Source organism: Bombina bombina, chromosome 6 (assembly GCF_027579735.1).
Source record: "Bombina bombina isolate aBomBom1 chromosome 6, aBomBom1.pri, whole genome shotgun sequence".
Classification (NCBI taxonomy): Eukaryota; Metazoa; Chordata; class Amphibia; order Anura; family Bombinatoridae; genus Bombina; species Bombina bombina.
The window spans coordinates 117999936-118016768 of record NC_069504.1 but is presented as its reverse complement, the minus strand read 5'-3'; the positions used below and the strand labels follow the sequence as shown (position 1 = coordinate 118016768).

At 36.2% G+C, this 16833-nt stretch overlaps 1 protein-coding gene across 1 annotated transcript in view; it reads left to right on the top strand.

The window, feature by feature from the left end:
• LOC128664978 (chloride anion exchanger) overlaps positions 1–16833 on the top strand; it is a 136452-nt gene that overhangs the window by 19681 nt on the left and 99938 nt on the right. Inside the window, exon 2 of the mRNA XM_053719759.1 lies at positions 9452–9591. Coding sequence (XP_053575734.1) covers positions 9452–9591 — 140 coding nt within the window. The remainder of the gene's footprint in view (positions 1–9451; positions 9592–16833) is intronic.

Genomic DNA, 16833 nt, shown 5'->3' with positions numbered 1-16833 from the left:
TCCTGCTCATGTTGATTTTTCCTCAAAGGAAAAAAAAGATTTGGATCACAGAATTAAAACTTTAATACGTTCTGATTGTGATGAAGTGTCGGAGTCGGGAGAGGCAGAGGAATTTTCTGATGGTGCTGAAAGTATTGATTATAAGACATTGCCAAATAAAAGGAAACAAGCAAAACAATTGAATGTTAGACATAATGATGTGAAAATCATAAAGTTTCTTAAGGAAACTATTCAACCATTTGATGAATGTAGTAAAACATCAATTGTTGATCATATAGATTTATTTGAACATACTTTGTAATTGCTGGAGGTGACAGATAACAGTTCTAAGATACGTTATTTACCTTGGACATTTGTTGTTAAGCATTTTGGATTTTTCAAATGTGTTGAGGAAGAGGGGGTTAAACGGTGGGATGATATAAAGGATGAACTGTATACAGCCTTTTCCCCTCTTAAATCTGTCCTTGCAAAGAAAAAATGTTTGTATAGTATGCAATGTGTAGATGAGATGATCAGAGCCCTCGTGATTTTCTGGCTTGTCTCAAGCGCTCTTATTGTGAGAGGGAAGCCGCGGCAGATTGTAATTGCCCAGAATTTAAACAATTGTATTTTTATGCATTACCTGCATACATATGCCAAAATCTGGTTAGAGATTTTAACCCGACAGTGTCATTAAATTGGCTTGTTAAAGAATGTACCAAAGTTTATGAAATTCACCAACTTGAGTTAAAGGGTGTTTCTAAAATAAAGAGTTATTCAGGCTAAGTAGCAGAAATTAGTGTTGCTTCTGAGCATCCATTACAGCCCAGTCAGAATTCTTAGACAGAGAAATGTTCTGTTCAGGAGTTGGGGGGCCGAGACAGAATACAAGGGGTCCTGCAAATGCTAATACTAATTATTTTGGTAGAGGGAAAAGAAACTGGTTTAACAGAAGCTATTATAATAATAGGTTTCCTAGCAGAGGATCTGCAAATACTAATCCTACAGCAACAGCTGTAATACAACCTGCCCCTTCCAGTCCAAAGGAGGGAATTTTTAAGAAAGCTCCTCAAAAGTCTGAAGACTATGGTAGGCTGGAAAAACAGGTTAAGGAGTTAAGCTTGCAGATGAGCCAGTTGATGTCAATGTTGTCCCAGCACAACATGAAATCAGAAAAGAACCCTTTTTCTGCCTGCCAGCCTAGTACTAGTCAAGTAAAATTGACTAATTAATGATACCCCAAAGCAAACTCCAGGATTTGATGTGGTTAATGAATCTAATGTACAAATATTATCTGATGTAAATACACCCTGTTCCAAATTATTATGCCAATGATATCTTTCTCATTTACCTAAATAATTTATGTAAACAACAGTCAGCATAATTTTAATGTTATCAACTATTAAGAGTACAATTCAAATTTTATTGAATAAACCTCCTAATGATAACAGTATTTTTTTTCAAAATAAAAAACTTACAATGTACTGTTCCAAATTATTACGCAAAGTAAGTTTTAAAACACTTTATAGGTTGTAAAGAACTGAAAATTGTCATTTGTTGTGTTTGAGGCATATTTACTGAAATCATAAGCTATTTCAATCAAACTTTGAACAACATTTTAACTTTTTAAACATTTTAACAGGTCATGTTACATTTTAACATAGGACCCCTTATTTGATAGCAGCTTCACAAGTCTTGCATCTATTGAACTTTTTGGATGAGTTTTTGGACAGTTTCTGCTTGAATTTGTTTGCAAGATGTCAGAATAGCCTCCCAGAGCTGCTGTTTGGATGTAAACTGCCTCCCACCCTCATATATTTTTTGCTCGAGGATGCTCCAAAGGTTCTCAATAGGACTGAGGTCAGGGGAGGATGGAGGCCACACCATGACTTTCTCTCCTTTTATCCCCATGGCAGCCATTGATGCAGAGGTATTCTTTGCAGCATGAGATGGTGCATTGTCATGCATGAAGATGATTTTATTACGGAAAGCATAGTTCTTCCTTCTGTACCAGGGAAGGAAGTGGTCAGTCAGGAACTCCACATACTTTGCAGAGGTCATCTTTACACCTTCAGGGACCCTAAAGGGGCCGACCAGCTCTCTTCCCATGATTCCGGCCCAAAACATGACTCCACCACCGCCTTGCTGACGTTGCAGCCTTGTTGGAACAGGGTGGCCGTCCACCAACCATCCACTACTCCATCCATCTGAACCATCCAGGGTTGCACGGCACTCAGTGAACAGGACTGTTTGAAAATTAGTCTTCATGTATTTTTCTGCCCAATGCAACAGTTTCTGCTTGTGAGCATTGGTTAGTTGTGGCCAAATGGAAGGTTTATGCACAGTTGCAAGACTCTGGAGGACTCTACACCTTGATGTCCGTGGGATTCCAGAGGCACCAGCAGCTTCAAATATCTGTTTGCTGCTATGTAATGGTATTTTAGCAGCTGCTCTCTTGATCCGATGCATGGATCTGGCAGAAATATTCCTCAATGTGCCTTTATCTGCACAAACTCATCTGTGCTCTGAATCAGCCACAAATCTCTTAATAGTGCTTTGATCACACTTAAGTTTTCGTGAAATATCTAATGTTTTCATACCTCGTCCAAGGTATTGAACTATTTCACTCTTTTTGGCAGCAGAGAGATCCTTTTTCTTCCCCATATTGCTTGAAAATGGTGCTCTGCTTAATAATGTGGAACACCCTCCTTTAGTAGTTTTTCCTTTAATTGGGCTCACCTGGCAATCTAATTATCACAGGTGTCTGAGATTGTTTTCAGTGATCAAAAGAGCCCTGAGACACAATGCCATCCATGAGTTAAACTGAAAAAAAAAAAAATGAATCTTTGTGACACTGAAATAGAATTTGCATAATAATTTGGAACAGGGTGTAGTAATTTAGAAAATGTTATTGCTCACGGTACTAATGTTTCCTTGGGTGAAAATGTGGTAAAGCTTAAATCTAATCAAAATATTATTTTAAGTGATCATGTAAGCTCTAATGAATGCAGAAATGCTTTTCTCCCTTTAACAGGACAGACTGAGAGTGTGTCATGCGTCACTCCTGATCCTGTTCATATGGGGTTGAGAGATAACATGGTACTTGGAAACTGTAGTCATATGCAGGATGTTATTAAATCCCATGAAACTACAGCAGTCTTGCAAGCTTTACCTGAAGGTGGTGTTAATGGGTTGATACCGTATACCCATACCATTAATACTGATAATTCACCTAAAATTTTCACAATACAATGGTTAGGTGATCCATCCCTAGTGGGGGACAATATTACCACATGTAAACAATGGAAGAATGCTAACATGCTGGAGCATTCTCATTTTCTCTGTGAAATGCAGGAAAGAAATCAGAGGTATTTTATACCCCTCAATATCCAGAACATTATGGGACAGGTTATGAGCCTGATTGACACTGGTTCTCAAATTACTGTCATGTCAGAAAATATTTTTAGGCAAATCATGGACATAGCTCCAGAGAAGTTTAAATTAAAAACCTACACTGGTATTTTGCAAAATTTTGATGGAAAACCTATTGAAGTTATATGTTATATATGGCTTGAAATCAAAATTGGGAAAACGTCCCTGCAACATCCAGTTGTGGTTAAAGAAGCTGAAGAGCAATTTCTTATTGGGAATGATTTGCTTAGACGTCTTAATCCTATAATTGATTGCATAAATGGTGTTGTATGGTCACAGGTGAATACACCAATAAATTATCAACGGGTTAAATATTATACTAACCCAAAGTGTTGTCATATAATTGAGCATAAACAGGATTCTGTTGAAATTCATTTTCGGAACAGTCAAGTACCTGAGATGACAATCCTACAAAATAAGGATGTCGGCATGCAGTTATATATGTGTGACAATGTAATTCAAGTTAATCCAAAAGAGATTGCAGGTACTTTGGTGGAAGGTGATGTACTAACTATTTCTTTTCTTCAGAAGAATGGTAAGTCATCTGATTTAAAGAATCATACTCAGTTTTTAACTGATTTAAAAGAAATAGATCATAAATTGTTTATTCCTCTTCAAATTAATGATATTGGAAGGCTAAAATATGCAAAACTTGCCCTTAATAGAGAGCATAGTTACATTAGTATTTGCTTATTAAGACAATTAGAAAATCCAATGATAATTAGGAATCTTCCACCTTGTGATCAGTGGGTGCATGAAGCAGTAGTAAAATTTCCTTATTGTAGTATATAATTTTATAATAGCCTTCCCTTATTGTGTTCCCTTATTGTGTTTCCAATGACTTGTTATTCTAGCCGCACATCGATAAATGCCGACAGCATACTCTATCAGCATTTATCATTGCACAAGCATTTCACAAGAAATGCTTGTGCAATGCCGCCCTCTGCAGGGGGTGTCAATCAACCCGATCGGATCGGGCTGATTGCTGTCCACCGCCTCAGAGATGGCGGACGAGTTAAGGAGCAGCAGTCTTATTTTTATTAACTATGTCTGTATACCAAAGCCAATACTTAGAGAGAATAAAATAAAAATTATATTTATATCTCGTCTAACTCCATTGGGACTTTAATTTCTTCTGCTGGCTATGTTTACGCAGCTTTTCTATAGCCTTTACTTAAAGGGACAGGAAACCCCAAATTTTTCTTTCTTTCATGATTTAGGTAGAAGGTACAATTTAAAAAAACTTTCCAATTTACTTCTATTATCAAAATTGTTTCATTCTCATTTGTTGAAGGAACAGGCATGCCCTACTGATTTCAAACTGAACATATGGGTGAGCCAATGAAAATCTGTATATATATGCAGCCACCAATCAGCAGCTAGAACCTAGGTTCTTTGTTGCTCCTGAGCGTACTTAGATAAAGCTTTCAGCAAAGGATAACAAGAGAAGGAAGCAAATTAAATAATATAAGTAAATAGGAAAGTTGTTTAATATTGTATGTTCTGTCCAAATCATGAATGTCTAATTATGACTTTACTGTCCCTTTAAAGCGCAACAAGTCCCGCAGCAAATAAGTTGCAAAAACACCACACGCGTAATGGCTTTTTCGCATTTGGAGTTGCGCAGCTATTACAAGTTGCAAAATAACTTATTTTGTGCGCGGGTTAAGCCACGTAATCCAAACAGTAAAATCTCGGAAACATTCACGTGTTCTACATAGAAGTCAATGGAGAAGACAAATATTAAAAAAAAAAACACACAAAAACCCTTATATGTTGAGTAAAGCCCTTGACGTATCCTCCTCGAAAAGTGTACATGAAAATGTGAATATTTCATATTGAGAAAATGTTTTCATAACGGAATATGTTCTATTTATTTATAAACAAATATTTCTCTATATATGCAATGATTTTTGGACTAATATATCTATTTAGAGCGAGTTATGTATATGTCTAAATATCTCGAGATCTATATGCAAATATCTCTTTGAAAAAACCCTGAGTTATTGTTTAATGTGCATAAGATTGTAATGTTAAATCTTTCATTATTTCCATTGTTAAACATATCTCTATACATATAAATCCATGTTTCTCTATATATGTGTATGTATGTCCATGTAAAATCCCTGCGTCTGCTCTTCTTTTTCCAACACTCGAGATTTCGTATCTTTCAGCCCTTATAACTTTTGTGTGCAATATTTTTTTATATATTTTTTATTAGACAGCGTTAATATGAGTGTCACTGTACTTTGTAATGTATTCTTGAAGTGTTCCGTGAATCTTTTATGTTGTACAAAACTGTTAACTACTACTCTTTGAACTTGAAAAGGATTGTTGCATAAAAGGCGAATGCGCATGCAATCGTGATTTTTCAAGACTTGTAATAGCTACGCCATGAAAATTGATAACGAAAAGATCATATCTAGCACAAAAAACTCATAACTACTCCTAAAAACTTTCAGCAAAGGTAGGGATACCACAGGCAAAATCAGCTAATTCAAATGCTGAAATAAAGGTAAATTCGCTATTTGTAAAAAAATTAAACATACCCCAGCAGGTACAAAGATAATTGGTAACCTATTAAAGGGGAGAAAAAAATAGGGTACACTGTCCCTTTAAACTGAATTTGAAAGTTATTTGCCCAACCTAACATCATGCAAGACTATACTTGTTTTTTAAAATTTAAACTAAATATTGATTATTATTTAATAATGTTAAATTCCCAAACTGAAAAGCACCTTGTCCATAATTATGAATTTTGTTGGTGTGTAAAATTAATGTTTCTAGCACTTCTGCCACTTCTGGCTATGCTAATTCTGTCATCTGAGTTGCTAAAGCAAACTCTACACAAAAAGATGATGATATAATTTTCCTGAAATAAAGTGTACTAATTTTGACTACCAGAGCAAGGCATTTTTCACTAACAAAATAATGATAGCCTCTGGATAGAGGTGAATAAAATCATATTTTTTTACTGTACGTAAAATGTGCTTAATCCTAAATAAGGGGTTCCTTTATATTTCTTTGCTCTGCTTGGCCTTAAGGGTTGGGCATAGATAAAGCTTTGTGTTCACATGGTTACATGCATACTGTCACGTGCTGGTTGTTGAATCTGAAAATATGTCACAAAAGGATAAAATGAGTACAAATACAGGTATATGTTGAACAGTATAGTTTGAATGACCAGGTATTTTTAATATGCAAATAGTAATGCATTTTCTATGTAAATCATTATATCATCAATATGAAAATGTGCCTATGATTGTATTTTAACGCAATATACATCAAAATTGATAATTATCTGTGTGATAAATTGAGCTAAATGTGTACTTCTCTTGATTGTTTTTAAAGGGGCATTAAAGGGACATTGTACACTAGATTTTTCTTTGCATAAATGTTCTGTAGATGATCTATTTATATAGCCCATACAGTTTTGTTTTTTTAAAATGTATAGTTTTGCTTATTTTTTTAAATAACATCGCTCTGATTTTCAGACTCTTAAGCAAGCCCCTAAGTTTTAGGAGAATACTGACGTATACCTACTCCAGCTTGCTCCTGTTTGTGTAAAGGGTCTTTTCATATGAAGAGGAAAAGCGAGGGGGGGTCTGCTTTCTATTCTATAGAACCACTTTCAGTGGTTGTTCCAACTAACCTTTTTAACAGTGATAAACTGGGAGCTTCTAAGTACGTTTTTAAATGGTTTTATACTGGATTTTTAGATCAGTATCTGGGCATATTATTCTTTTTAGTAGTGTCTATTACAGGCAGTTATATGAAAATTGGTGTATACTGTCCCTTTAAACACTTTGAGGTTGTACTATAACATGTTCAAACTATATGGTCAAAAGTATCTGGACACCACTACTAATTAATGAGGTCAGGTGTTTCATCCACACCCATTGTAGCAGGTGCATAACATCCAGAACATAGCCATCAGTCTCCATAGTCAAACATTGGCAGTACAATCTGTTGTACTGAAAAGCTCAGTAACTTTAAACGTGGCACTGCCATAGGATCCCACCTTTGCTACAAGTCCATTTGTGAAATAGCTGCCCTACCAGATCTACCCAGGTTAATTGTAAGTATTATTATTGTTGAGTGGAACTTTCGAGGAGCAACAACAGCCCAGCCACAGAGTGGTAAACCCCACAAATTCACAGAGAGGGGGCCACCACTTACTACAGAGTTCACCTGGAAGCAATGTTACCCAAAAAATATGCATTGGGAGCTTAATTAGCATTGCCAAGCACCTGCACTCATCAATATGCGCAATGTCAAGCGTAGGCTGGAAAGGTGTAAAGCATACCACCGCTGGACTTCTGAGCAGTAGAAACATGTTCTCTCTAGTGATAAATTACCTTTCTCTATCTGGCGGTCTGATGTAAGAATATGCCAGGAGAAGGCTACCTACTGGAATGCTTTGTACTTACTGTAAAGTTTAGTGGAGGAGAGATAATGGTCTGGGCTATTTTTTAAGGTTTGGTCTAGGCCCCTTAGTTCTAGTAAATAATCATCTTAATGCTACAAGATACAAATAAATTTAGACAACTGAGTGATTCCAACTTTGCAGCAATGGTTTGGGGAAGGGTCTTTTCTGGCTCATTAAAGGGTTTGACGAGTTTGGTGTGGAGGAACTTGAGTGGCCTGTGCAGAACCTCAACACCATGTAACACCTTTTATGAATTGGAATGCCAACTGTGAGTCACACCTTCTTGTCCAACATCAGTGCCTGATCTCACAAATGCTCTTTTGGCTGAATGGGCACAAATTCCCACAGTCACACTCCAAAATCTTGTGGTAAGCCTTCCCAGAAGGGTGTTAGTTTTTATATCTGCAAATGTGGGGAAAACTCCATATTAATGCTTGTGGTTTTGGAATAGGATGTCCAACAAACTCATAAAGGTGTAATGGTCAGGTGTCCACATACTTTTAGTCATTTAGTGTATGCAATAAAACAACTTTGCAATTTGCTTTCATTATTGTTTTTGGCCCCTTTACCTGTAACTTACCTGGTTACAAGTGGAGGTGTTGACTACAGACTTAACACTGCTAAACTCCACACAGTCATTGGTATCATACTGAAGTGAACTATTTATAACTGTCCCTAACTGGCCTCAGCAGAGAAGGAAACCTCAGTTACAACATGGCGGCAGCTATTGCTTTATGGCCACTTAAACTTTACACTTATTTTTTTCAATATTTAAACAACTTATATAATTTAAAAATATATCTGTATGTTATTCTCTGGTTAGTCTTTGCTTTGAATACTTTAATCTATATAGCGGGATATGAAACCCAAACATTTTCTTTTGTGATTTAGACAGATCATACAAGTTTTAAAAAGTTTCCATTTTACTTCTGTTATCTAATTTGCTTTGTTCTCATGGTATTCTTAGTTGAAGTTACCTCGGTAGGTGTCTGTAGCACTAAATCGCAGGTAATAGTGCCATCTTGCATTTGGATACCGTTCTTACAAAACTGCTGTCATATAGTTTTCCAGACATTTGCACGCTCCTGAACTTACGTCCTTGGTTTTCAACAAAAGATACCAAGAGTGCGAAGCACATTTTATAATACGTAAATGAGAAAGTTGTTTAAAATTGCATGCTCTATCTGAATCATGAAATAAATATTTTGAGCTTCATGTCCCTTTAATGTCCCTTTAATGTACGTGCGTGACATCTTTTGTACCAAAAAGAGTTACTCGCAGTTTGTTTTTATAAAAGAATGTTTATTTTTGCCTCAAATTTAATTTCTCAAATTTGTACGTACAGCATTTCTTTAATTAAAAAAGTAATTGTGAACGATCACCTGAAATGTTTGGAAATCCCTGTCACATGTAACATGATGTCAGTATTTCAGGAAAAAAACTATTTTACCTAAAAGGGAAATGATTAGATGAGTATATACACATAATGACTCAAATTATTCTTCCCATGGTGTTATCAAATTGGAAAAATGTCACTGTTTGATAAAGTAGTTCCAGATGAACATATTTCTCAAGAAAATGTCCATTGTGTAATTGATTCTGTGCTTGTAGGTGTTCCCCAGAAAAAGCAAAAAGAATTGCGCTAACTTTTTTTCCCATTGCTTCGTGGCTTCCCGCTTACCGTTTCAAAGAATGGATACTCAGTGATTTAATATCTGGAGTCACAACAGGACTTGTGGCAGTGCTACAAGGTGAGTTCTCTTTTTAGTGTTATGGAATCATTTAAACCTTACATTATGACATTTATGAAAAACTTAGTTACAAAGTGTTATAACTATATTATAGAATATTTTTTGAATTATAGCTAATTTATGATTTACCAGCTAGTCCAGAATGTCACTGTAGGTGCTAGATACAAATAGGATTTTTCAAAAACAAAGGTAAAAAGGTAGAATTCCCTTATCATACATTAAATAATTAGATGTGGATCATAATATTGCCGATATTTTCAACTGATATTGCGTTTGGAAGTTCACCTGATGTTGTCAGCGTGAATGTTGAGTGATCACAATCCCAATTTGCTTCTGCAGATAAAAGGCCTCAAATATGTTTGTGTCCCCCCCCCCACCATTGTTTAAAGACCATTAAACACAGTACAATAGTATAATTAATAAATGCATAATAAATAGTCAACGCAAAAGCACTTAGTTTGCATTTCAAATGAGTAGATTTTTTTCTGACTTCTTAATGTATCATGTGACAGCCATCAGCCAATCACAACATGTATATACATATATCCTGTGAATCTTGCACATGCTCAGTAGGAGCTGGTGCCTCAGAAATGGTTTATAACAATACTGTGCATATTTTTAGATAATGAAAGTGAATTGGAAAGTTGTTCAAAATTGGGTGCTCTATCTGAACCATAAAAGTTTAATTTTGACTTGACAGTCCCTTTAAGTTCTTGATATCTGCATCAAAAAAAGCAAAATACAAATGACAAATACAATGGCCATTTCACAGGTATAACTATTATATGAGGTGATTTTATTGATCAGTATGTAATGCTTGTACACCTGTGTGAAGTAACATATGTGAAATTAACATCTTGTGTTCCAAAATCATAGCGAAGACATTATGGGTATAGTGGGCATGTGTGTTAAATGGATTATTTATATTGATAATAGTGAAAATTTGCTTTTTTTTACTATTAATTGATTGAGCAGAAAGTGTTTTCTGGATTTACATGATTGTGGCCTAGAACTGTGCAGGAAATTATTATCTTGCAGTAGAATATGGCTGCAGCTTCTATGATCTACAATAGCGGGATTAAAAAATATTATACATTATCAAATTGTCAAAGTACAAAGTTGCAAAATTTACTCCATTGAAACAAGGGAGCCCCATCAGTCTCCTCAGCTTTTTGTGTCTCACTGCAGAGAATTGGGTTTACTGCATGTGCTTTAAAAATATATCACAACAACCTCTTTAAAAAAGTTTACGCTAACGTGAATAATTTTTTTCACAGACTTTCAAGATTTCTAATAGTAATGTGACAAGAGATACCTGATATGGTTAACCGAGTCTTTTATAAGCATGCATTTTTAGTCTTGTGTTTGCAAAACCCCATACAATGGATCTAGAACGCCAACAAACATTCTTGAAACGCCAAAGAATAAGATCTTGTTCATAATAATGTGATTATTAAGACAAACAAAAGTACTGCAACATAACATTACAAAACGCATTATTAAAGGGGCATGAAACCCAAACATTTTCTTTCATAATTTAGGTAGAACGTACAATTTTAAACTTTCCTCTTTTCTTCTATTATCAAATTTGCTTCATTCTCTTGGTATGCTTTGTTGAAGGAGGAGCAGCAAAAAGCACTACTGGTTTCTAACTGAACACATGGGTGAGCAAATGAAAATCAGTGTATATATATATGCAGCCACCAATCAGCAGCTAGAACCTAGGTTCTTTGCTGCTCCTGAGTTTCCTAGATAAACCTTTCAGCAAAGGATAACAAGAGAAGGAAGCACATTAAATAATAGAAGTAAATTGGAAAGTTGTATGTTCTAGTGAATTCATGAAAGAAAGATTGTGGGTTTCATGTCCCTTTAATTAAATGCAGGCATTGTAAAAACACATTTGCTAAATGGACTTTCAAGATGTTGTATTCATGATTTTGTTTCCTTGCATTTCTAGTGGTTCTTTCATTCAATTACATATGTAAATTAAAGTGGTTCTTTAATTCAATTAAATATCAGCTAGATTGCGAGTTTGGCGTTATGAGTGAAAAAGCAGCGTTATTCTTCATATAGCTGCTTTTTCCCTACCGCTGCTAATTCCCTACCGCTGCTGATTGGAATAAACAATAGAATGTGAGCTCAATCCTGTTGGCTGATTTGATCAGCCAATTGGATGAAAGCTCAATCCTATTGACTGATTGCAACAGCCAATAAGATTTTTTCAACCTTAATTCTGATTGGCTGATAGAATTCTATCAGCCAATCGGAATCTAAGGGACGCCATCTTGGATGACTTCATTTAAAGGAACCTTCATTCCGAAGAAGACGTCGTAAGAAGAGGATGCTCCGCGTCGGATGTCTTGAAGATGGGGCCGCTCCGCGCCGGATGCATGAAGATAGAAGATGCCGTCTGGGTGAAGACTTCTGCGGGCTTGGATGAAGACTTCGGCCGCTTGGATGAAGACTTCTGCCGGCTTCGATGAGGACTTCTGCCGCTTCATTGAGAATGGATGTCGGCTCTTCAGAAACTGTAAGTGGATCTTTGGGGGTAAGTGTTAGGATCTTTTAAGGGTTTATTGGATGGGTTTTATTTTTAGATTAGGGTTTGGGCTTTTGAAAAAGAGCTAAATGCCCTTTTAAGGGCAATGCCCATACAAATGCCCTTTTCAGGGCTATGGGGAGCTTAGATTTTTTTAGTTAGGGTTTTATTTGGGGGGTTGGTTGTGTGGGTGGTGGGTTTTACTGTTGGGGGGTATTTGTATTTTTTATTTACAAGTAAAAGAGCTGATTTCTTTGGGGCAATGCCCCGCAAAAGGCCCTTTTACTATTATTACTAACTATTGGTAGTTTATTGTAGGTGAGGGTTTTTTTATTTTGGGGGGGCTTTTTTATTTTCATAGGGCTCTTAGATTAGGTGTAATTAGTTTAAATATTTGATAATTTATTTTTTATTTTGTGTAACTTAGTGTTTATTTGTTTTGTAACTTAGTGTTTGTTATTTTTTGTAACATAGTTGTTAGTTTTTTGTAACTTTTTAATTTTTAATTGTAGATTTAAATTATTTGAGTAGGGTTAGGTGTTTAAATATATAATATAGTTAATTTAATTTGTAGTTTAATGTAATTTTAGTATAACAGTTAGGGTAGATTAATTATTAGTTTAATATAGTTTAATGTAATTTTAGTATAATAGGGTAGGTTAATTAATAGTTTAATATAGATTAATTTAAATCTAAAGGCAAGTTTAAATGTATTATAAGATAGGAATGAGGCAATTATAATGTAAAGTTAGCGGGTTGTTAGGTTTAGGGGTTAAAAGTTTAATTTAGTTTATGGTGATGTGGGGGGCTGGCGGTTTAGGGGTTAATAGGTTTAGTGAGTGCTAGTGATGTGGGAGGCCAGGGGTTTAGTGGTTAATACATTTATGTAGTTGGTGGGCTCCGGGAGCGGCGGGATAGGGGTTAATAACATTATGTAGGTGGCGACGGTGTTGGGACGGCAGATTAGGGGTTAATAAGTATAATGTAGGTGGAAGCAGTGTAGGGGGCGGTAGATTAGGGGTGTTTAGACTCGGGGGTTATGTTAGGGTGTTAGGTGTAAACTTAACTTTTATTCTCCCATAGGAATCAATGGGATATCGGGCAGCAGCGAACATAAGCTTTCACTGCTTTCAGACTCCCATTGATTCCCATGGCATTCGCTGCCTCCAGGGTGGCGGATTGAAAAGCAGGTACGCTGGGCTGGAATAGTGGCGAGCGTACCTGGTAGATATTTGTTAACTAGCAAAAGTAGTCAGATAGTGCCGAATTTGCATTCGGAACATCTGCAATGATGTAAGCATCGATCTGTGTCGGACTGAGACCGGCGGATCGTATGTTACGTCACCAATTTCTACTTTTGCCGGTCTGTAGGTTTTGATAAATAAGGGGAATCAAGCTCGCCACAATTACGCTGCGGAATTCCAGCGTATTTGCGGTTAATGGCTTGATAAATATCCCTCATAGTGTTCCAGTTTAAAACCACACTCTTTACTAAGGCGCAACTACCAAAAAACAAACCTACAACATACAGTATATATATATATATATATATATATATATATATATAAAATATGTGAAAAAGCGCAAAAAACACCTTCAGACCGCAGTAGAGTAAAAATTAACAAATTTATTGATCCTTGTTAAAAACAGAGTAACCGTAGCACGGTAGATAAAAATACAAAATCACAACAGTGTGAACAGGCACTTGATCACTGCGCTTTTTCACATATTTTTCTATATATCACTTTGGTATCCAGCATATACCTGTGAATGCTGCATTTACACCAACCGTTTGCTCTCACTCTCCATTGTGCCGTGGTTGATAAGGTCAAAAGGTTATAACGGAATACGCTGAAGACGCTGAAGACTAAGTTGAGAGGAGGATATTGGCGCTTTCACTGAGACTTTGTATTTATATATATATATATATATATATATATATACACACAGTATATATATATATATATATATATATATATACACACACAGTATATATATATATATATATATATATATATATTTATATATATATATGTGTATAGACAACGATAAAGAACTTTGTTCCCAGGCGAGGTATTTAAAAGCACAAAAAGTCTTTATTCAATTCCACTTGTGGTAAAAGCATAAGGAGGTACCAAAACACATAAAAAGTAGCAGCTACGGCATCAGGCCGAAACATGTTAGCCTATGCTTTCGTGTGAATATTCTTTTTATGTGTTTTGGTACCTCCTTATGCTTTTACCACAAGTGGAATTGAATAAAGACTTTTTGTGCTTTTAAATACCTCGCCTGGGAACAAAGTTCTTTATCGTTGTCTAAATTTGCACCAGGATTCCCTAGTGCGAGGAGAAGCTCGCAGATTTAGCACCACCTGTTGACACGCTGGATTCACCTATGCTGTTGCCTGGTTACGACAGCAACCAAGTCGATTGGCCGTGACAAGGTCACGTGAGAGGACACTCCTCCCGGCACCACGGCGGAACGCCGTATTCGAACAAGCAGAGAGCCAAAGGATTTCGGAGATCACGGTAGTTTTTCCAGACGCTGGAGGCACTAGGAGAGCGGTGAGTGGGCACAGCATATCGCTGTAATTGGGCACGGATTGCTCTAGGAGGTCCCACTAAGCACCGCTAGTGTCAGTAACACCGGGGATAGAGTCCGCCTCTGTTTGTTTGTTTGCATCATTGCTGTTTGATACTGCACTACCAAGTGAACTTTCACATATCACAGGAAGGAGATACATATCAAGCTGAATCTTGCTTATAGTTTTACACCATTTTGTGCAGTTTATTGAACTTCTTCCCTTTGATTATATATGTGTATATATATATATATATATATATATTTACATTTTAAATTAAAAGTAACTTTTTCTTCAGAGTGATGAAAATGCTATTTCAAGCATTTCTTAATGCACCTTCAGGTTTATTAAACTTGGCTTAGCGTACCCTCTGTTTAGCACGTACATGAAAGCCAAAACAGGCTTTTGTAGTGCTTCCTATAGAAGCCTATGGGGAAAGGGATGTTAGCACGCCCAAAGTTTTTGCTCAAGCGAAAACTTTTAACTTTCAACTTGTAATATGAGCGCAAGAATAGGATTGCTATTGATTTAACTTGAGTGGTGTTTTAGGTAAGGTAATGTGTGGTTGTAGGTAATCTAATGTGTGGTTATAGCTAATGTAATGTGTGGTTATAGCTAATGTAATGTGTGGTTGCAGGACTGCTGGCATTGATATAATTGATAATGCCATGTGCGATGTCATTGATGATGTCATTATATTTCTCACAAAAATTCCTTTATTGTGGTAGAATGAGTTTAAATTCAGAATTTTTGAGCTGTTATACTTTTGATCAGCAAATTAAACTATGAACTTAATTTATACATTTTGCTTAATAAAGGGACACTGTACCCAAAAATTTTCTTTCGTGATTCAGATTGAGCATGAAATTTTAAGCAACTTTCTAATTTACTCCTATTATCAAATTTTCTTCATTCTCTTGGTATCTTTATTTGAAATGCAAGAATGTAAGTTTAGATGCCGGCCCATTTTTGGTGAACAACCTGGGTTGTCCTTGCTGATTGGTGGATAAATTCATCCACCAATAAAAAAGTGCTGTCCAGAGTACTGAAACCAAAAAAAACGCTTAGATGCCTTCTTTTTCAAATAATGATAGCAAGAGAACGAAGAAAAATTGATAATAGGAGTAAATTAGAAAGTTGCTTACAATTGCATGCTCTATCTGAATTACAAAAGAAAAAATTTGGGTTCAGTGTCCCTTTAATTACTGACATTATGAAGTTATAAAGGATGAAAAATCTAATCCCTGGTAGTGATGCCGCGAACTGTTCGCCGGAGAACAGTTCCCGGCGATCTTAGCTTGTTCGCATTCGCCGCGGCGGGCGAACATATGCGATGTTCGATCCGCCCCCTATTCGTCATCATTGAGGAAACTTTAACCCTGTATCTCACAGCCTGCAGACACATTTGAGCCAATCAGCAGCAGACACTCCCTCACAGACCCTCCCAGCTCCTGGGCAGCAGCCATTTTAGATTCATTACGATCATGCTTTCTTAGTGAGAGGAGGGTTAGTGCTGCTGCTCGTGATTTTATAGGGAAATAGATAGCTAGGCTAGTGTATTTAGTGTCCACTACAGTCCTGAAGGACTCATCTAATCTCTGCTGTAAGGACAGCACCCCAAAAAGCCCTTTTTAGGGCTAGAACTTCAGTCGTTTTTTTTTTTTTTTAATTTGTAATTTTATTTGCATTTGCCTGGCTGTCAGCCTGTGTGTGAGGCTCACAGCATATACTGTGATTAGTGCCACCACTGATATCTGCTTAACATTAGTGTACATTTTTTTAAAAAAAACTTTTACATCATTTTGCTAGTGTAATCCAATTTCATTTTCTAGCAGGCCTTGAGTGTCAGGCTCACAGCATATACTGTCGTTAATTGCTCTGTGCCACCACTGATATCTGCTTTAGTGTAAATTAAAAAAAAAAACTTTTACATCATTTTGCTAGTGTAATCTAATTTCATTTTCTATCAGGCCTGTGTGTCAGACCCACATCATATACTGTGATAAATTGCTCTGTGCCACCAGTACCACTGATATCTGGTGTAACATTAGTGTAAAATTAAAAAAAAAAACTTTTACATCATTTTGCTAGTGTAATCTAATTTCATTTTCTAGCAGGCCTG